The 22,092-nt window shown below is 40.6% G+C and overlaps 1 protein-coding gene and 1 long non-coding RNA gene across 4 annotated transcripts in view; one reads left to right on the top strand and one right to left on the bottom strand.

Annotated features, from left to right (window-relative positions):
* The window catches only part of LOC125786950 (uncharacterized), a 227,710-nt gene that overhangs the window by 117,158 nt on the left and 88,460 nt on the right, over window positions 1-22,092 (top strand). The gene's annotated exons all lie outside the window — the stretch shown is intronic.
* On the bottom strand, window positions 6,694-16,812 carry LOC111196680 (uncharacterized). Of its 3 annotated transcripts, XM_049470613.1 has the most exons (10): window positions 16,549-16,812; window positions 13,765-13,804; window positions 10,969-11,084; window positions 10,596-10,661; window positions 10,285-10,350; window positions 10,047-10,103; window positions 9,291-9,377; window positions 9,030-9,092; window positions 8,267-8,341; window positions 6,694-7,469 (listed from the first exon to the last, which is right to left on the bottom strand). In XM_049470613.1, the coding sequence occupies exons 3-10, from the start codon at window positions 11,030-11,032 to the stop codon at window positions 7,255-7,257; spliced, it is 693 nt and encodes a 230-aa protein (XP_049326570.1). In that variant the 5' UTR covers window positions 11,033-11,084; window positions 13,765-13,804; window positions 16,549-16,812; the 3' UTR covers window positions 6,694-7,254. The 3 variants fall into 3 exon arrangements, with proteins under 3 accessions (XP_049326570.1, XP_049326569.1, XP_049326568.1); XM_049470612.1 differs by lacking the exon at window positions 16,549-16,812 and having other exon boundaries at window positions 13,765-14,001; XM_049470611.1 differs by lacking the exons at window positions 13,765-13,804; window positions 16,549-16,812 and having other exon boundaries at window positions 10,969-11,560.

Here is a 22,092-nt window from a genome sequence, read left to right as displayed (position 1 = left end):
TCTAAACTGGTTGCTACAGTGTGACGAAAAAGTAGAAAGCATGTTGTAGCTGGCTTTAATATGACGTCTGCCCAGCAGTCATCAATCTCTCACCAGGGGGTACACTACCCAAAGTAGCCTCTAAGAACCTTTCCTACTTCATCACTATAGCAACAACCTGGGATACCATAGAAACCACTTTTAGCAAAACTATGGCAAACCTCTGGGATGTCATATTAACCACCTAGCACCCACATAGCACTAGCAACACAATAGCACTTATTTTAGATACCATAGCATCCAGCTAGCAAACACTTCACAACACCATTGCAACAACATGGGATACAACAGAAACCACTTTTTCAAGAATGTCGTAAATACCACCTAGCGCTATAGCACTAGAAACATCATTATCACCCAGTAGTGACCTTGGATACCATAGCCATCCCCTGGTAGTACCATACCAAGCACCTAAGAATGCATAAGAAACATTTAGCAACACCATATCAACTGCCTGATATACCATAGCAACCACATAGCAGCTAATTTGCGTGAAGATAAGCTCAAAATAAGTGTCAATACCTTTATTAGTTCATAAGACCTCCTCAGATGGTCCGGAAGGCCTGCGACCAAACAACCAACTAGCAAAACCGTAGCAACCAACCAACAGCATTGAAGCTACTTAGCAACACATAGCAACCATCTGGTGTACAATAGCAACAACCGAGCAACCACTTAGTTAGCAATCTCAGCAACATCAAAGCTAGCAGCTAGCATCCACCTTACTATACCATATCAGTCACCTAGCAACCACTTTTTAACACAATAGATTTAAAAAAAAAACCTGGGATACCATTGGCATCATTTAGCACAGATAGAGCATTAACCTAGCGACACCAGAGCAATCAGCTAGCAACACCATAAAAACCACCTAGAACCTGAAATACAGCTTGTCTAGGGATTGCAGTGTGTGTGTGTGTGTGTGTGTGTGTGTGTGTGTGTGTGTGTGTAAAAGATGAAAGCGAGGCCGGGTTCTGCTAGTCTGCCTGTTAGCACCTCGTTTAGCGTTTAGCGCTCGGATACAGCGCTCAGTCTGAGCTCGTAAATCTGTCGCTCTGAGGGGGAGGGGTTTACTGCTGCCGGGGCGGAGCCACCGGCTTTATTACTACTTCATAAAGCAGCACAGAACCTGGTAATAAACCCAGACACGAACCATGGCAACACACTGAGAGCGGTTCATGTGGTGTTGCTAGTTGTTCACTGCTAAAAAGTTGCTTAGTGGTTACTACGGTGTTGCTACGTGGACACTCTGCTGTTACTATTTGATGTGACTATTTTATAGTAAACATTTCCAGGTGGTTGCAAAGATACTGATCAGTGGTTGCTATGGTATAACAGGTGGTTGCAATTGGGGATGTGCTTTGACACTATGTATATGTGTTTACTTAATTATTTAAATCAAAGGGGAAAAACATTTTCTTATCCAATCAGAACAAACAGTGGGATCTAATAATAATGGTCAGGGTTTGAACAGAACGCTAAATAAAACACTTCTGACACCAATCTTTACAAAATATCGCAAATATATGAAACCGATATATTGGTTACAAGGACGTTGCTGAGTTTTTGCCAAGTGGATGCTGTGCTATCGCTAAGGGGAGTTGCTAAGGTGTTGCAAAATAAACGCTACATGGGTATTACAGTGTGGCGGGGTGGTTGCTAGGGTAATCTAGGTGGTTGCCATAGTGGTGCTTTGTGGTTTTTGCATATGATCATGCAATCATGCAGTATAACAAATTAATATACTTGAAAATTGAGGCGTTATGTTATTTTTTACTGCTGTTTTCAGCTTTGCGACGCTCTTTCCTTTCCTTGTTTATAGAGAACATTACGTCTAATTCTCTCTCTCTCTCTCTCTCTCTCTCTCCTCATCCCTCCCTCTCTCTCTGTCTGGCTGCAGTGCTCTCTGTTCTCGGCGGGGAGCCGTATTGATAGGGTAATTCAGTCCTGATGAACGAGCCGATAATCACGGGACAGGTGAAATAAATCACGCTCTGATCGATACGCAAACTCACGCTCAGCAAGATCATTACTCTACAGCAGCACATCCTCCATTACAACAAAGGGTACACACACACACTCGCGCACACACACTCTCGCGCACACACTTACACACACTCTCTCACACACACATTCGCACACACACACATTTATGCGAATACACACTCTTGCGCACCCACATTCTCTCACACACACACACACACTCTTACACAGACACTCTCGCGCACACACATACTTATGCAAATACACACACTCTCACAGACCCACTCTCTCACATACACACACAGTCTCATATAGACACACTCTCACACACTCTTGCGCACCCACATGAATATGAATACACACGCAAACATTCTCAGAGACACACTCTCACGCACACACACTCTTGCACACAGGTTCACACACACACACTCTCACACTCACTCTCTCACACACATTCTCTCACACACACACTCTTACACAGACACACTCTCGCACACACACATACATATGCGAATACACATACACTCACAGACACACTCTCACATACATACACAGTCTCACATAGACACACTCTCACACACTCTCGCGCACCCACATACTTATATGAACACACACTCGCGCACACACACACTTATGCGAATACTCTCACACACACACTCTCACACACTCTCGCACACCCACATTCTCTCACACACACACACTCTTACATAGACACACTCTCGCGCACACACATACTTATACGCATGCAATCTCTTGCACACACACTCTCTCAAATACACACAGTCTCACAGGAGACACACTCTCACACACTATTGCGCACCCGCATACTTATACGAATACACTCTCTCGCACATACATTCTCAGAGACACAATCTTGCTCACACATAGAAGCTCTCTCTCTTGCATACACACTCTCTCTCACACACAAACACACTCTCATTCAGACGCACTCTCGCGCACACACAAACTCTCACACACACTCTTACAGACATAAGCCCAGTCGTCCTCCGGCACAGGAAGATGGAGGGAGTGGGCGAGTGGCTCCGCCTCCTCAGACCATCCAGTCAGTCCAGTGCTGAGTTAGCGATGTGCGTGACTGTGATGCTAACACCTCCATCCATCTCGTCCAAGTATTTTAAAAAACCTGATCATTCAATTTTGTCTCAGAAATCAGTTGCTATGCGGTTGCTATGGTAAACTAGGGGTTGTTGCAGTGCTCCTACGTGGTGTTACTACACTGTTGTAAATGTAGTTTAAAATGCTGTAATATTACTGCTGTAATCGCCTCAGTCCACATGCTCCACCCACTTAACATGCTGCTTCTGGGTTTTTCAGCTTGTCCAGAAATGTGTGTGCACATGCAGGAGCTCTCAAAGTGTGATTTGTATTTACTGAATAAGTGAACTCCACACCTGTAGGGGGAAACCAGGAGCAAAAAAACTACGATTAAATCTTTAATGCGTTTATGTGGAGCTGAAGAGCTGAATGATGTAAAACGGCCTTGAGAGCTGGAAAGACTCAATATAAATAAAAGTAAGGATAAGTGTGTGTGTGTGTAGTGTGTGTGTGTGATCTGAATGATGTGTTATCTCCGTGTCCCCGCTGAGATATCTGTCCTTGTTCTCTACTGAAAGGTTACAGGCTGTGATCAATCAAACGCACACAGCCATTACCAATGACATCCATTTATACTGCAGTGCTAAAGTGAACGCTGCTTAAACAGCAGCCCTCCCTGCATTCTCCCAGTGTGTAATTTATCATCTACACACACACACACACACTCACACACACTCACACACACACACACACACACACTCACACTCACACACACACACACACTTACACACACACACACACACACTTACACACACACACACACACACACACACACACACACACACACACACATACATTCCTACAATTGCGTATAAGTGGGGACCGGGTAAAAGCCCCGGTGAACTGAGGACCATAGTTTCTGCAGTAGTTAGAGAGCAGCAGTTCGAGTGTTTAGCCTCTAGATGTCGTCCAGATGCGGGTCATCACTTCAAACTGAGACTTAACCAATCAGCTGCAGAGTTAGCAAAAAAGTTTTTCACCACAGGAGTGAGGACATGAGTGGTTACTAGGCAGAATATGCAAATACCTTATTATGAATCTGCGCATAAACCTCAGCACCGCCCCCAGCGGTGCAAATATTTTTACAATAGAAATACACTCTGAAAATAGCCTAACCACCGAATACCTTTAGAGTTCTGGTTTAGAGTGATTATTAAATACTGGACTTTATCTGCACTTTATTTGCGCGGGTCAGCGGTTAGCATAGCCGCTAGCGCTTCACTAGGCCATTACGCCGAGAAGAAGAAGCCCGCCTACAAGTCTGTCTGACGAATAGCAACCGAATATCTACAGGTTCCATCCAATCCGGTTCTAGAATTGGTCTCAGTGAACGTCTGACCTGCAGAAACAGCGTTTATGATAGGCTAAATCCTCCGTCCGTTAAAGCACGGCGCTTTACCCGCGTTGGACCGGAGCGCGTTCAAAATTCCCCCGCGAGCCCGCGGCGGGATAATAATAATACACATTAACACTGACCCCAGTTAAACCAGTTCACCAACACCACCGTGGCCAGGTATTAGACCAATCAAACACGCGGCCTGCACTGCTAAGTTACCGTGTACTGACCACACAGTTACCCGAACACAGGGTCAGCGCTGCTGCTGACCACACACAGCTACCCGAACACAGGGTCAGCGCCGCTGCTGACCACACAGCTACCCAAACACAGGGTCAGCGCCGCTGCTGACCACACACAGCTACCCGAACACAGGGTCAGCGCCGCTGCTGACCACACAGCTACCCGAACACAGGGTCAGCGCCGCTGCTGACCACACAGCTACCCGAACACAGGGTCAGCGCCGCTGCTGACCACACAGCTACCCAAACACAGGGTCAGCGCTGCTGCTGACCACACAGCTACCCGAACACAGGGTCAGCGCCGCTGCTGACCGCACACAGCTACCCAAACACGGCGGTCAGGGTCCCCCAGCTCAGACTGCGCAGCGGCGGCCATTAAATACAGTTTATCTTACCTTTAATAGAAGCTGTAGCGATGAAAACGGCTTTACACTGCCGACAGGTCCATTCAGTAACAAAGCAGCAGCGGCTCTTCCAGTAAACACCCGAAAGTGGCTGTAACCCGTCCGTTACAGCAAAGTTTCTTCCGTTTAAAAGTTTAGTCCGCGGCGCTCGTTCACCGTTTAGCGATGTGTCGTTCGCGAATATTCCGGTTCTAAGAGCCGGCTCTTTGAAGTGAACGATTGGAACCGGCTCCACAATGGGAGCCATTTTAGGATCCTATTTGGGAACTGTTCTTTTCCTTCAGTAACTTATCTCGCTGTCCCTCCGCCTCCCTGTCGTTGCGTTTGTGCTCTGTAAGTGCCACAGAGCCGACAGTTTTTTTTTTCCCAACGTGCTCCACACATCTGACCAATCACATGCAGCTTTCAATTACGTGACGGGGAAACACTAAAACATGTGTTGTTATGCAGCATTTTTACTCATCACAAGTGCTTAAAAGTGTCAATAATAAAACAAAGTTAGGTTTAACCTATTAATTATTTAAAGTAAAAAATATATATGAGCCGTTAGTGCCGCATCTCAAAATAGAGCCGAAAATCCCATCACTATCACCGTTTAGTTCGCTGATTCACTCGTATTAGATTCATATTTTCGAAGCTTGCGAATCGACTCCCTCCCATATTCAGCGAACATATTGAGGGAATGAACAACCTGAGCCGATTCTGTTGATTCAATAGTCAGTTCCTTCTATGAGACTCGGTCTGAGTGAGAGCCCCGGATAACAGTCAACTAACTGTTCTGATCGAAGATCAGTGTTTAAAACGAGTCATTTTGTTCAAGAGATGCTGTTTTTATTAAACACATATATATAAATAATGTATGTGTATGTGTGATTTAATATACACACAGATAGATATGTTGCACACCTGCACAACAACCCCATCATGTTTTTATGTTTTATTATTGTTGTTACTGGATATTAGTAAAGCTGCTTTGCAACATCAGTTGTTAAACTCAATACAAATAAATGAATGAACGAATTGGGAATTGGCTGGGCATAAAGGGGCAGCTTACATTGAGTATGATTGTTTGTGTAGCTGATACTTGTGTAATAAAACCCTTTTCTAGCTAGTGCAGGTTCATTCATTAATTAAGATGCTCTTAATTGGACCAAAATATCCTTCACTGGGTTCTGAAACTTATTTCACCTAATTAAAACATTTCAATTCAGAACCGGTTTGCCAAACATTTGATAAAGTGAATCAGAAAAACAAATCAGAAACAGAATAATATTAATGTAAAACTTTACTTCTGAAAGCAATATTATTGACTAAATGACCAGTAATGTCACAGGGAAAAAACAGGTCAGAAATCTTTAACCCCTTAAATACCTTGTGCGGTATATGGGCTACAGGTGTAGGTGATACAAAATCCTGTTTCTCTGCAGTAAAATAACATTTACATTCTGAACATTTTCTACATGACACTGCCTCTTCACTCTACTCCACTTAATATAATAAATAATACTAATAATAATAATAATAATAATAATAATAATAATAATAATAATAATTCCAAGTTAGTAACAGAAATCAATCCAAATTCTGCATGTTAAAACTAGCAGACATAAAACTTTGGTGGACATGAAATGTTTAATTTGTATTCAAGAAATTTCTTTAGGGGTTTAATGTCCGGCAGACAAATGACAGTCGGGGTTGTTAAGGGGTTTTAACAGAGGGAGTAAAAAAACAAACAAACAAAAAAAAAACTAGTGTTTGGCCAATATCACAACTCCCCTTGGCATGCAGGCAAATAAAAGGAAGCTGAGGATAATAATGTTTTACACATATTTTGTTGCTGGAATTTAGCATGTCATCTGATTGAGGACAGGATGTAGTTATTTATTCAGCTCACTAAACCTAATCTAAACTAACTGGAACAAATGTACTGCATACAATGTAACAAACACATGAAACATGGTGAGAACTGTGGTCCGGACGTTCAGGTGAAAATGCCCTATAAAATGCTGATTATTCAGCAGACCAAAATAAATGCATAAAAAAATAAAATAAAAATAAAAAAACAGTAAAAAATATGCATGTACTGAGAAATCATAACGGCAGAAATGGCTTATGATTGGATTATTGCATACGTTCAAGGATTTGTTTTAGCAAGACTCACTATTCTATTATGGACAAAGTATTTAACATCCCTCCATGTTCTGTGTTTTAAGGCACTCTCAGTCTCAGTACATTTTAAACAGTCAGCTTTTCCAGGGACCTGGTGCCTCTCGATGAATACAGCTAAATGTTTTAAAACCGCAGCCTGCTCCTCCTCACTCCATCCACGCCTCCTAGGTTGAGATCTCTCTGAAAGCAACAGCAAAGTGAAGTTTAGAGAAATCACAACATTTTCCTAGATGATTTTTTCATTATATAATGTAAGAATGGTGCAATACCTAAATAACATCTGGATAACAGTGTTACAGAGCAAAATAACAATCCAGTAATAAACTGACTAATCTATAACCAGGGTTCATACACCTTTAACAAGGTAAAAATCAAGCACTTTTCAAGGCCCATTTTCAAGTTTTTCCAGCACCTTTCAGCTGTCATGAGTTAATGATAAAGATGATCTCAAAACTGCGATTCAGCGATAATCAATATATCTCAAAACTATTCCACACTTCACAGCAACTATACTACTGAGAAAAATAGCAGGAATTATGCATTTATTTGTGTCAGATTTACACAATTTAAACACCACTAGGCAAATAACTTTCAATATTTTTGTTTTACTGAAAATGTAGAGGTGGGTAACCCAGGTCCGGAAAGTAAAATGCCACCCAGGCCTATCTACCATCCCCCTGAATGTTAAAATTTAAGCATTTTCCAGGATTTCAAGCACCCATATGATCCCTGTATAACAAAGTGTTTCAAGCAGCCAGAGTTGACATGCAGGCAAAGTGCACCTAAACCTCTTTAGTTCACCAGTCTTCTTATGAAGAGCCATGAGACATCATGTTTTCCATTCAAGCAACCAGAATCATGTGTCATATTGCTAACTATTTCTTTACAGACTGAGATTAAAAGGTAAAAACATCTGGACCATCAGTGCTTCTCTTAAATGGACTGAAATAATTTATATTGAGAAAGCTGAAACTCACTGCGCTCTGCCATCAGCCCTGCCTTCCTCTTCTGCATGCTGGTCATGGCGCCAGAGCTAGAGACACCATCACCCTCTGTAAAAAAAAAAAAATAAATAAACAAAATTTATATAGATCATTTTTAGTACACCAACTTTTCTAATACATTTTAAAACCCACAATAAAAAGGTACTGATTCATAGATGATGGAGGGACAGAAGAAGAAAATAACTTTTTTTTTTACATTACACACCAACATCTTTGGGACATCAAACGGTTGATGTCTTTTGTCCACAGAGTGAGAAATAGCACTAAATATCTCATTAACTCCATCACTCTGGATTTTAAGCTGTAGCCAGAAAACAACTGTTCTCAGGAGAACAGCTTTTCTGATCTATTGTCTGTAGAACTGACTGTGCTACAAACATAAGCCATCATTTTAGCGTGATAAAGGCTGACCATTCTGGCTCTCTCTCATGTATTTTATAATAAATACAATATCCTCATGTGTTAATATTTTTTTGGGTTCATATTGTATATGTACACTTTTTATAGCATACACTTCACCACAGTCAGGGTACCATTTAGGGTCTTACCCTTACCAAAATTTCCCCTCGGGGACCAATAAAAGTATCTATCTATCTATCTATCTATCTATCTGAAGTCAGACTATGTTGAAATGTATTCAGAAAGGATTAAATATATAATAATAAAATATTATATATTATTGTGTAAATCAGTGGTTCTTCAGCATTATTGTCTTACCATAGGCATAATAACTTACCGGGCTGTTCTATCTGCTTCTTCTTCTGCTGATTACTAGAGCCAGATTCACAATTTTTGTTCACTGTAAAAAGAGAAACAATTTTATTTGCATTCCAAAAGGTTCAAATGCAGTTCATGGATGTTTACTTAATGTACTTTCTATACAGCAGCTGAGAACATCTTACTTTGGTCTGTTTTTTATTCAGTAAATTAATTCACTGCACGAAAAACACCTTCTGATAATATGAAGCTCATGTTTATTCGTATAAACTACACTTACCATCCATTTCTATAAATTCACGGTCATCTTCATCATCCACTTCTTTCCTTCTCCTCTGCGGTCTTTCCTTCTCTGGCGAGTCAAATCCTAAAATAAATAATAAAATCAAAATGAACCCCCAAAAGAGAATTAGTACATGCCTTGTGTGTGTTTCAAGTTTCTCTTCCCATCATGACGATAGTAAAGACACAGCCTAAATTAAGCTACACGGTGCATGATTAATGGCACGTCTACAGATCACTAAAATAAGGCCTTAAATCTCTTTGAGAACATATACTGATTGGTGTAAATATTCATTATTCTCAAACACAGTGGAACACATTCACAATATGCACAGAAACAGCTAGACTAAACAGTGTCAATGTAACACTAGCCATTTTCCCAGATCAGAATTCCAGTCACTTTTGCTTGCATGATGTGGTGCTACCCTGCTTTTGTCACATCTACATTAAATTTCAGAGCAGTGTGAAAAATATACCACGTTAACTAGGCTGATCGTTAATGTGCCTCCGAGTCACTTCAAATCAAATTAATTTAAATATATTTTCTATTATATGTAGAAAAATGTGTCAGTAACATTCAATCAAATATTAATATTCTTTCATCTAACAGCTAATTATACTTTAATCTGTTAGAAATGTATATAATCAGATGGGGCAAAATATGTTTTTAATTTAGCCACAGTAACTGATGTATTTTTCTGTGGCCCATTATGTGTACTTCATACCATTTCAATAAATACACACTAAAACTCACCAGGATCTTCTGTCAGCTTTCTCTTAACCCCGGTGCAGGTGCCACCATCATCAGCATCTGTGATAAACAAAAAAACATTATAAAATATATAAATATATAAATAAACACACATACATACACACACATATATACACATACATATACACATTGATACTTTTATAGTCGCAATGAATTGTAATCAAATCTAAAACGTAAGGTGCCTAGAGATTCCCACCCCTAATAGACAAGATAAACTCACCATGAGGCTCCATTCGCCTTTTCTTCTTGATTGTGGCAGTGAAGCCAGATACACCTTCATCATCCTCTGTAAAATAAAAACAATAATAAACTGTTTGTCTGGAATAGCTTATGGCAATTCTGCTGTATATGGAGACATTACAATATCAATGTGCAGATAAAACATTTAACAAAGTTTGTAAATAGCCATCAATTTATTATTACATCATGAACTATGGTACAGGATGATTACAAATTCTGCACACCATGTTACGATGTGTTCAGTGGTGAAACACAAACTAGTGTTTTACCGCTGACATGCTAAAAACTCACCATGAGGTTCCATGCTCACTACTGGTCTGTCTGTCTGTGGGCTGTCAGTTTGTGCCATACTGCTACCTGCAATTTTTCATTACCATTACATTAAGTATCTCATAAAAAGGACTATAAGGATTTACAGAAAGACACAGGTGTTATGGATAATTTCCGATTCATAAGTATTAAATATTTGTAGAGTATAATGAAATACCAAAAACCTAAACACCTAAAATGATAATTAACAGTCTAAACACGTGTATTAATGTGTATAATAACGTATAGGACATTAATAAAAACACATCTTTTACAAAGTAACTGGCATTTAAAGAACCTATTCAAAAGGGTTTAGAATATTAGACAAATATTTTAAATGTATTCAGAAACATACCAGGAAGTGAAAAGTCAAGAGTGTTGAGATTCTGGCCTTTGATGGTCTCCGTGCCTTTCTCCATTGCAAAGAGAAGTTTGCTGATCCTTGACAGCTGAAGTGTTTTATCTGTTTGTCTGTAAAAATCACAGTGCACCCTAATGTCATGTCCCATGAATCTCGCAACTTGCTCCAACTCTTGCTGGTCAAGATTCAGCAGCTGACAAAGTGTAGCAACCTGCTTTCTTAGTTTGGTTGATCTAAGGAGTCCTGGGTTTTCTGCCTTGCTCTCTTCTGAAAATCTCCTCAGACAGTCACAGCCACGAAAGTTTGACATTGCAGAAGGTCTTGCGAAGACAAAAGGGTTCTGATCAGGTACACCAGCTTCTTTTCTTTTTTCTATCAGGAAATCAATTGATGCTTTTGTTCTATCTGGTAGGAGAATTGGCACTTTTCTACCTCTCTTTCCTCTGATTTCTATTCTGGTAAGGGTCTTGCTCAGTTCTTGCTCAAGCGGTGTTAGTGTTTGAAATATATCCCCATTTACTGGGGTCCTGTTTGCGTTCATGTACATGTCTAAGGTCAAGCGGGAGGCCTCACCTTCCCTTCGTCTATTGAATACAATGACCTGTGACAGAAGGCTCTCAGTCAGGTCCTTATAAGCAGACATGTTGATGCCATCTAGCAACTCCCGTTTTGCTTCGTCTTCAACCTTTCTAAGGTGCTCTTGGAGGATCATGACATCTTTAGTCAATGGGATACCGTCATCTTTGTTCCACCTGTTCTCTTCCATTGTTTTGTGTGCATTAAAAGAAACACTGTCTTTCCACTTCTGTTCTAAAAGTTCTTTGAACTTCTTTGCATTCCTTTCAGCCAAGTCATCATCATTTTCCAGAGTCTGGCCAATAAGCACATCAGTCACTCCTTTTAATGAGAAGCCAATTTTGACAGCAGTTGATGCCTTTCTGTATGCATTCTTGCTTGGGCTAAACTGAGAGATCCTTTTAACTGCCTTCAGCAGCACCTGAAACTTGGATACATGGCACAGATCTTCAAGATTTTTAATACTCTTATCAATTTCCTTTGCTGCCACAACGAGTCGACCCAGTTCTCTCATTTTCTGAGAAATGTAACCAGTTGCATTATTTTTCCCACGATTTAGCAGCACATTACCATATTTACAGATCAACGCATCATTCCGTACAGTAAAGGACACAGCATCTTTTTGCATTCCATGAATGACATTCTCCAATGCCTCCGAGGTCTCCGAAATGGGTAGCAGGCTTGAAGATGCTTTCTGAACTCTACTGTTGCTCTTTTTCTCAGCATCTTTCCCAGGATCATTTTTAGCTCTGCAAGTTCCCTGATGTTTCCAAAGATCACTTTTCACAAACATGGCGTAGCAGTACTGGCAAGGAAGGTAATTATCGACAGAAGCTTCAAAAGAAGGTTGTTTCCACGTCACTATTTCCCCATGGCCACTCTTAAGGACTTCTAAGTTATGTTTATAGTCACCTTTATTCCGCAGCCCCTCTAATAGATCCTTTCTTTTCTTCGATCCTAAGGGGAAGCTGAACGCATAAGCCACCTCTCTGACATCCATATGGGCACGTTCCAAATGCCTGCTTAACTTCTTGTTTGACTTTCCACAGTAGAGGCAGTAATGGTTTTTGTCCCACTTTCGTTTACCATTTAGATTTTTTTTGCAAACCTTCACAGTTATATTCGAAGCTGTGTTTTTTTTTGGACTCTGTTTTCTGGACTTGTCTGTTCTTCTGTTTGTTCTAATAGACTTGTTTTTGTCGTCATCACCATTGGTTCTTGTTTTCCTCGTTTGTTTTTTGCACTTGTCTGGACTTGTGTTTGTTCTATTGAACTGTTGGTCATTATCCAAATTTTCATCACTACTGCAAACCTCACTGTCATCAGTACTACTGGATGATGGCTTGTAGTCAGCATCTGAGTATGCAGAATTAATGGACTCCTCAGAACTTGAGTGAAACTATAAGTAAAGAAAAATATTGAACAAAAGCTAAAACATCTAATCAAACCAACAGGACAGCAATACTCCCCTTGACTCTCCCTTTCACCTGTTTAATCTCTTCAAAGTCTACTATTTAACTTCAGAAATACTAAAGGAATTATTCACTCTAAAAAATCTCTATAGTATAACCCAGATGTATTTAATCAGGCAAGACATATTTTGAAGAACAGATTTAGCTGCATGTTACTAGAGCTCTGAAGCTAGCATTACTCACAAAAACTATCCTAAGGAGTAACGTTTCTGCAATAAAAACACACATCACCAAAACTTCTCAATTAGTTCACTACAGTATGATTTACTGTGAAATGTTAAAATAATAAGACTTGTGTAGCTAAATGTGACCAGCATCTTAGACAACCAACTCAGGAGCAACTATGATGACTGTCATACACAGGAGACATCTGATCCAAGATCTACTGGCTCTGCTGCTGTCTCAAGTGTCTTATAGAGGTCAAACGTTAAACAAAAATACTTGAGTCCTAAAATCACACTGAGAAATCTGTGAGCCAATAATTAAGGTCAGCATGCTGTGGGAACATGATGACCGATGTTTTGGTGAATAATTCTTATAGAAACAGCTGGACTCTTTAGATGACTTGAGTTGCATTGTTAGCATTGACAGACTTGCAGTTCCAGTTCCATACTAAGGAAACTCTAAACATGTCTTGGTGAATTGACATTTAAGTAAAGTTTAAACAGTTTAAACAATATAATTTCTGGATGAACAACTCCTACGGTAACAGGATGCATTATTAAAATGACAAAATATATACCTGCTCAGCCTCCAATGCCATTTTTCTGTAGTTGTTGAATCTGCAAAACAATATAAGGAGTAAGCAATACTGCACAGTGAAAAGGAAAACAAGCAATATACATAAACCACTATAGCAATTGTTTGAGAACTGACTGACATGGTTTTACACCAGCTTATCTATTAGTCTTTTAATCTAATCTAATTAACCTAAATTTACACATATGGAGATATGAAAGCAGAAATATAGGATTTCAGAAATATAGGATATCAAGATTTTTCCTGTGGAAAAAATATATTTCACACTTCTACTCAGTGATAAAACTCCTGCATACAGACTGCAATTTAAAAGCTCCTCCATAGAAAAACAGTACTGTAGATGATTCAGCCTGTAATTTTCTCAGAGGACGTCTGAGAAACATGTACATGATCGTTCTGAACGGGAGTAAAATCACAGAGGATAAAAACCCCCATAAAAAAGAAAATTACCCAGAACCCCCTAAAATACTAATCCCGTCGTCCAGATAGGATTTAAAAAGTTAAAGTAGGGGGGATGGGAATCAGAGTTAGAGTAAGGGGGGGGTGAGAAAGCAGACTTAGGGTGAAGGGAGGGTGAAAAAGCAGAGTTAGAGTGAAGGGGGGGTGAAAAAGCAGAGTTAGGGTGAAGGGGGCGGTGAAAGCAGAGTTAGAGTTGGGGGGTGAGAAAGCAGAGTTAGGGTGAAGTGGGGGGTGAAAACAGGGTTAGAGTAAAGGGGGGGGGGTGAAAGCAGGGTTAAGAGTAAAGGGGGGGGTGAAAGCAGAGTTAGAGTGAAGTGGGGGGTGAAAGCAGGGTTAGAGTAAAGGGGGGGGGTGAAAGCAGGGTTAAGAGTAAAGGGGGGGGTGAAAGCAGGGTTAGAGTAAAGGGGGGGGGGTGAAAGCAGAGTTAGAGTGAAGGGGGGTGAAAGCATGGTTAGAGTAAAGGGGGGCTGAAAGCAGGGTTAGAGTGAAGGGAGGGGTGAAAGCAGGGTTAGAGTGAAGGGGGGGTGAAAGCAGGGTTAAAAGTAAAGGGGGGGGGGGTGAAAGCAGGGTTAGAGTAAAGGGGGGGGTGAAAGCAGAGTTAGAGTGAAGGGGGGGTGAAAGCAGGGTTAAAAGTAAAGGGGGGGGTGAAAGCAGAGTTAGAGCAAGGGGGGGGTGAAAGCAGGGTTAGAGTAAAGGGGGGGTGAAAGCAGGGTTAGAGTGAAGGGGGGTCAAAGCAGGGTTAGAGTAAAGGGGGGGGGTGAAAGCAGAGTTAGAGTGAAGGGGGGGTGAAAGCAGGGTTAAAAGTAAAGGGGGGGGGGGGTGAAAGCAGGGTTAGAGTAAAGGGGGGGATGAAAGCAGAGTTAGAGTGAAGGGGGGGTGAAAGCAGGTTTAAGAGTAAAGGGGGGGTGAAAGCAGGTTTAAGAGTAAGGGGGGGGTGAAAGCAGGTTTAAGAGTAAAGGGGGGGTGAAAGCAGGTTTAAGAGTAAAAGAGGGGTGAAAGCAGGTTTAAGAGTAAAGGGGGGTGAAAGCAGGTTTAAGAGTAAAGGGGGGTGAAAGCAGGTTTAAGAGTAAAGGGGGGTGAAAGCAGGTTTAAGAGTAAAGGGGGGTGAAAGCAGGTTTAAGAGTAAAGGGGGGTGAAAGCAGGTTTAAGAGTAAAGGGGGGTGAAAGCAGGTTTAAGAGTAAAGGGGGGTGAAAGCAGGTTTAAGAGTAAAGGGGGGTGAAAGCAGGTTTAAGAGTAAAGGGGGGTGAAAGCAGGTTTAAGAGTAAAGGGGGGGGTGAAAGCAGGTTTAAGAGTAAAGGGGGGGGTGAAAGCAGGTTTAAGAGTAAAGGGGGGGTGAAAGCAGGTTTAAGAGTAAGGGGGGGGGGGGTGAAAGCAGGTTTAAGAGTAAAGGGGGGGTGAAAGCAGGTTTAAGAGTAAGGGGGGGTGAAAGCAGGTTTAAGAGTAAGGGGGGGGGGTGAGACTGCGTTAGAGTAAAGTGGGGGGGATGGGAATCACAGTGAACAAAGGCAGACAAAGCAGAGTTAGAGTAAAGGGGGGGGGTGAGACTGCGTTAGAGTAAAGTGGGGGGATGGGAATCACAGTGAACAAAGGCAGACAAAGCAGAGTTAGAGTAAAGGGGGGGGGGTGAGACTGAGTTAGAGTAAAGGGGGGGGATGGGAATCAGCGTTAGAGTGAACAAAGGCAGACAAAGCAGAGTTAGAGTAAAGGGGGGGGGTGAGACTGAGTTAGAGTAAAGTGGGGGGATGGGAATCACAGTGAACAAAGGCAGACAAAGCAGAGTTAGAGTAAGGGGGGGGGTGAGACTGCGTTAGAGTAAAGTGGGGGGATGGGAATCACAGTGAACAAAGGCAGACAAAGCAGAGTTAGAGTAAAGGGGGGGGTGAGACTGCGTTAGAGTAAAGTGGGGGGATGGGAATCACAGTGAACAAAGGCAGACAAAGCAGAGTTAGAGTAAAGGGGGGGGGGGGTGAGACTGAGTTAGAGTAAAGTGGGGGGATGGGAATCAGAGTGAACAAAGGCAGAGAAAGCAGAGTTAGAGTAAAGCAGTTTTTGTACATACTTCATAAAACTACTTAAATACTACTTTCCCCAGGTGTTCATATTTTTTTTTTGCCGACCCTAGCACCGACACACAGCGGAGAACTAACTAACGCTAACTAACCAAAATAGCCTATACAGTTTGCTCTGTTTAACTAATACTAAAGAAACGTGTGTTTACCAAAGACTAACACTTACACCTTTATTTTATCAAGATTACACAGACAATACGTTTAAAAAGCATGATAAGATAAGAGAAACAACGCTCACCTGGTTTTAAAAGCTGGAGTGGTGCCGCAGCTCAAGAGAATGCCTCTGCAACATGTAGAGTGAGTGGCTTTAAAATGGCGGCCTTGATTCGCGATTCGGAGTGCGATTCATTTAAATGAATCGACCCTTTGGTACGCTTCTGTCTTTATTGCTTAACAGCTGTGTATTCCTATTTTTTTGTTCCCCTTAAATAGCGCCGTGGTTGTATGAATGCAGGTTTAAAAGAATCGGTTAGGGAACCAAGCCTCCCCAGTAGGTCTTTAAAAAAAAATGTATAAAATAAATACCTTTAAAAAATAATAAATAATATAACAAATTAATAAAATAATGTATTCATTTTATAATGAATAAAAAATCATACTATTATAATTAATAATAATAATTAATGTTCATCTGATTTTGTACTCGTCTTTTATATTTGAGAAAAGACAGAGACGCGAATCAGACGACACCATTCGTTTGCCAGTGTTGTGCCTAATTCAGCAGCCCTGTCAGAAAAAAAGCAACCCCTCGCCGCGCACCGTCTTCCTGTCTTTAAACTCAAGAAGATGGCGGGGGTAGTGATTTCGGCACAGCAGAAACACAACAGGCTTCGGCTGTGGCTTTTTTTATATTAGTACAGCTCAAGTCAAAGCAGAAAAATAGGTTGAACACTAAGCATGATCTGCGAGTAACACTGTCTGCTGCAACAAACTTCAAACTCTGATCAGAAGTAAAGTACATGCCCAACTGTCTCACTGACTAAAATAAAAGACTTGTTAGGTATAAGAATCTTGTTTTGTAGCCTTATTTATTTGATGCAGATTTGATATTTAAATGTATTGTAGTAACCTTTATACATGCAGATGGCATGGTCCTCCTCAGTTTCTTGCTAATGTACTCTGAATGCAGAGACATGTAGAGCAGTAAAATATTTAATTGTGTGGCCTTATTTATATTGTGTTGTTTTGATATTTAATTGTATTGTAGATACTTTTATGTTTGAATGCATACATATGTTTAAATTGTTTTTTGAAGGCCATTTATCAAAACTAAATTTGTTTGGTTTATTATTCTATACAATTGGGTACACATAGAAAACATCAAAATATGTCTAGACCTCTGGGACTGCATAAGTGTGGCTACTTAAAACTGAAATGAAACCTGAGATGTCCAACATGTGCTCCAAGTATCAAAACCATGGCACAGAAAAAAATATCATAAATGTACCTAACAGAAAAGTGCTGGCATTGGCATCATGGGGTTGAAAATACTCGTTGTTTTCTACCACATTTATTACCACAATGTAAAGGTATTAATAAAATTCTATGTTGAAAATGAGGCACAGAATTGGCTCTGAGCAAATCCTCAGAGCCGCTGCCCTTTATTTTATGCCCAGCCAATACAATTCAAGAGAGTGTACATTTGATTATCCCACAGCAAAACACAGTTAACGTAGTCACATGTATTTATATAGAGTTTTTAACAACTGATGTTGTTTTAAAGCAGATTTATTGACATCCAGTAACAACACAAAAACATGATGGATAAAACACAAAAACATGAGTTGTACACGTACATAACTTCTATATAGCTAGATAAGTACTATTATTAACCCTTTGAAAACCAGGTCAGTTTTTAAGAATGTATTTGTAGTTTACACTACCTTTATCTTTCTATATATTACAAAGCATTTATAGGAGACAGTCACATGTCAGGTATTATTTTCAGGAGATTCTATTCTAGTCAAATATATCTTATATTCACCTGTAAATTAAGGCTGGCCCGAATAGCGTTTTTTGAGCTCGGGATATTCGGCTTTGTAGCGAATATTCAAATATTCGTTAAAAAAGCCGTATTAAAAACGAATTAAAGTACGAAAAAGTGCAAATCACGGCCCCCTTAATATATTGCAAAATTTTCCACGGACACCGGGCCCCGAAAAAAAAATCCCCATCCCTTTCCTCACGGGTCGGACACAAGGTTTAAGAAAATGGTCTGTGATAGATGTCTGTTTTTTTTAATTCACACTGTTCTTATTTCTCATTAAATATCTACTAGAAGCAGATTAAATCTGTACAGCATAATTTATTTCACTGCAGTCCTGAATATATGGAGTGCATTATGTCTCCTTATGTTGTGCTGTGTGCTCGGACTGCACTGCCTGCTCTGGTGTTTTCACCCCGTTTTTTTTTTGGTGTTTTCACCCCGGAATGTCTACTTCCCCACATCATGGCTTTTGTGTTTTCACACCTAAGCTATTTGCTTAAAACAAAAAACAAATATATATATATATATATATATATATATATATATATATATATATATATATATATATATATATATATATATATATATATATTAGAGTAGAGGAAAGTCATTGTAAATTATGTTACTGTTCTTGGTGTATTTCGGTTTAATGATTGTGCAGTTATTAGCCCGATTACTGATTTTGTGTTTTTGCACTTGGGCTATAAGCTCAATATAAAATAGTTCGTTTGTTTAGAAATTACTTTATATTCTTAAACCATGTTAAATTATATTAGATTATAGGAAATTCATTCAGACATCATTCTTTACATTTTAATTATTACACTACAACCGTCAAGCTGTCTCTGCTCCTCCAATTAAATTTTCCAATTAAATCCACATTAATTTAGTAGAGCATTAAACTAAAAATCTAAGATGTATGTGCTATATGTATATGTGTGTGTATGTATATGTATGCTATCTCTGCCCCCAAAACTGTCCAATATCTTGCTTAACAGACGCGCCAAATCCCCCGCGATCACGCGAGGTGCAGCGCACTGATGAATTCATGCGTTGAGCTATTAACGCGCAGATAAGCTGTAACTGGTGAAACATCACAAAAATCACAATGTGATTTCTTACATTAAAACAGACCATTTTCTTTCGCCGAACCTGACAGGGCCCGCGGAAAGCGGTGGAAATTCTCGAAATTCCCGGCCCGTGTTCATGCAGCGGGTGATTCAGGCAGATATTTGCGGTTTTTATTAATATTACTTTATTGTTCTATTCTTTTGCTGAGTTTTTCGTTTTTGATCTTTTGAAATTCGTTAGATTAGATTGTATTGGGCTTAGTTTAGTTGGTTATTTTCCAATTTCATATTTATTTTTCTGTCTATTATTAAATTTCGTTATTGATTTTTCACTATTTTTAAGAGCAGGCCTTATTTGCCTCACGGATAAATACTTTGACTTTTATTTCGCCAGAAGAGACTTGAGACTTGACTCGGACTCCTCACCAAAGACTTGGGAGCATCTCTGCCTCTCTTATAACGCCATTAACCTGAACAGAAGTGTGATTTTAGAGTGAGGTGGAGCTCTGGAAAGGGAAAAAAAAAACGAATATCCGAATACCCGAATGTTCGGGTCCAGCCCTACTGTAAATAATTTTTTTTGGTATTTGCAATAATTCTACCATGTTTTGATCAATAACCTGCAATGTTTGGGTTTTCTTTTGGTTATCAGGAATATGAAACAGTTTACAGCTTACAAATTTTACTGTAAAAAGATAATATATGGTGTTCTTGGGCTGTAAGTGCAATGATTTTGTTTATGCCTTATTTATAATCAATATCCCTGCTAAAAAAAATCAGTTCAAGATCAGCTGGTCATCCAGACAAAATGTAGCTGGCTAAACTAACCAGCATATGTTTTTCTGAATGACCAGCTGGTCTTGTGCTGGATTTATAGCAGGGATAAATTGCTACATGATCCGTGATTTACAATACATGAAAGACGTCCATATAAAATAAAGAAATCTCAATTTATTACCTTGTGTGTATTTTATATGGCTGTCAGTATAACACATAGCCTCTGAGTACGTCTAAATATAGACTCGATTCAGTCATATGTTCAGTATGATGATTCAGTATAAATACAGTTAATAAAATGAATAAAGTTAATAAAAACAGCATCTCTTGAACAAAATGACTCGTTTTAAACACTGATCTTTGATCAGAACAGTTAGTTGACTGTTATCCGGGGCTCTCACTCAGACCGAGTCTCATAGAAGGAACTGACTATTGAATCAACAGAGTCGGCTCAGGTTGTTCATTCCCTCAATATGTTCGCTGAATATGGGAGCGAGTCGATTCGCAAGCTTCGAAAATATGAATATGAATCAGCGAACTAAACGGTGATAGTGATGGGATTTTCGGCTCTATTTTGAGATGCGGCTCTAACGGCTCATATATATTTCTTACTTTAAATAATTAATAGGTTAAACCTAACATTTTGTTTTATTATTGACACTTTTAAGCACTTGTGATGAGTAAAAATGCTGCATAACAACACATTTTTTAGTGTTTCCCCGTCACGTAATTGAAAGCTGCATGTGATTGGTCAGATGGGTGGGGCACGTTGGAAAAAAAAAACTGTCGGCTCTGTGGCACTTACAGAGCACAAACGCAACGACAGGGAGGCGGAGGGACAGCGAGATACTGAAGGAAAAGAACAGTTCCCAAATAGGATCCTAAAATGGCTCCCATTGTGGAGCCGGTTCCAATCGTTCACTTCAAAGAGCCGGCTCTTAGAACCGGAATATTCGCGAACGACACATCGCTAAACGGTGAACGAGCGCCGCGGACTAAACTTTTAAACGGAAGAAACTTTGCTGTAACGGACGGGTTACAGCCACTTTCGGGTGTTTACTGGAAGAGCCGCTGCTGCTTTGTTACTGAATGGACCTGTCGGCAGTGTAAAGCCGTTTTCATCGCTACAGCTTCTATTAAAGGTAAGATAAACTGTATTTAATGGCCGCCGCTGCGCAGTCTGAGCTGGGGGACCCTGACCGCCGTGTTTGGGTAGCTGTGTGCGGTCAGCAGCGGCGCTGACCCTGTGTTTGGGTAGCTGTGTGGTCAGCAGCGGCGCTGACCCTGTGTTTGGGTAGCTGTGTGGTCAGCAGCGGCGCTGACCCTGTGTTTGGGTAGCTGTGCGGTCAGCAGCGGCGCTGACCCTGTGTTTGGGTAACTGTGTGGTCAGCAGCAGCGCTGACCCTGTGTTCGGGTAACTGTGTGGTCAGTACACGGTAACTTAGCAGTGCAGGCCGCGTGTTTGATTGGTCTAATACCTGGCCACGGTGGTGTTGGTGAACTGGTTTAACTGGGGTCAGTGTTAATGTGTATTATTATTATCCCGCCGCGGGCTCGCGGGGGAATTTTGAACGCGCTCCGGTCCAACGCGGGTAAAGCGCCGTGCTTTAACGGACGGAGGATTTAGCCTATCATAAACGCTGTTTCTGCAGATCAGACGTTCACTGAGACCATTTCTAGAACCGGATTGGATGGCACCTGTAGATATTCGGTCGCTATTCGTCAGACAGACTTGTAGGCGGGCTTCTTCTTCTCCGCGTAATGGCCTAGTGAAGCGCTAGCGGCTATGCTAACCGCTGACCCGCGCAGTTGAAGTGAGAGGCTGTCCGGGATTGTATTGTTGTCTGTGTGAAAGCTGGAGGGTATTTCGGCAGTTGGATGAATCCTCGGTTACCTGGAGATATTTAGTAGTATATATCTGATTTTTGAATAATGCAAATACATGTAT

The sequence above is a fragment of the Astyanax mexicanus genome, chromosome 22, assembly GCF_023375975.1.
Source record: "Astyanax mexicanus isolate ESR-SI-001 chromosome 22, AstMex3_surface, whole genome shotgun sequence".
Taxonomy (NCBI): Eukaryota; Metazoa; Chordata; class Actinopteri; order Characiformes; family Acestrorhamphidae; genus Astyanax; species Astyanax mexicanus.
Note: the sequence above shows the minus strand (reverse complement) of the source record. Positions and strands in the feature narration are given on the sequence as shown.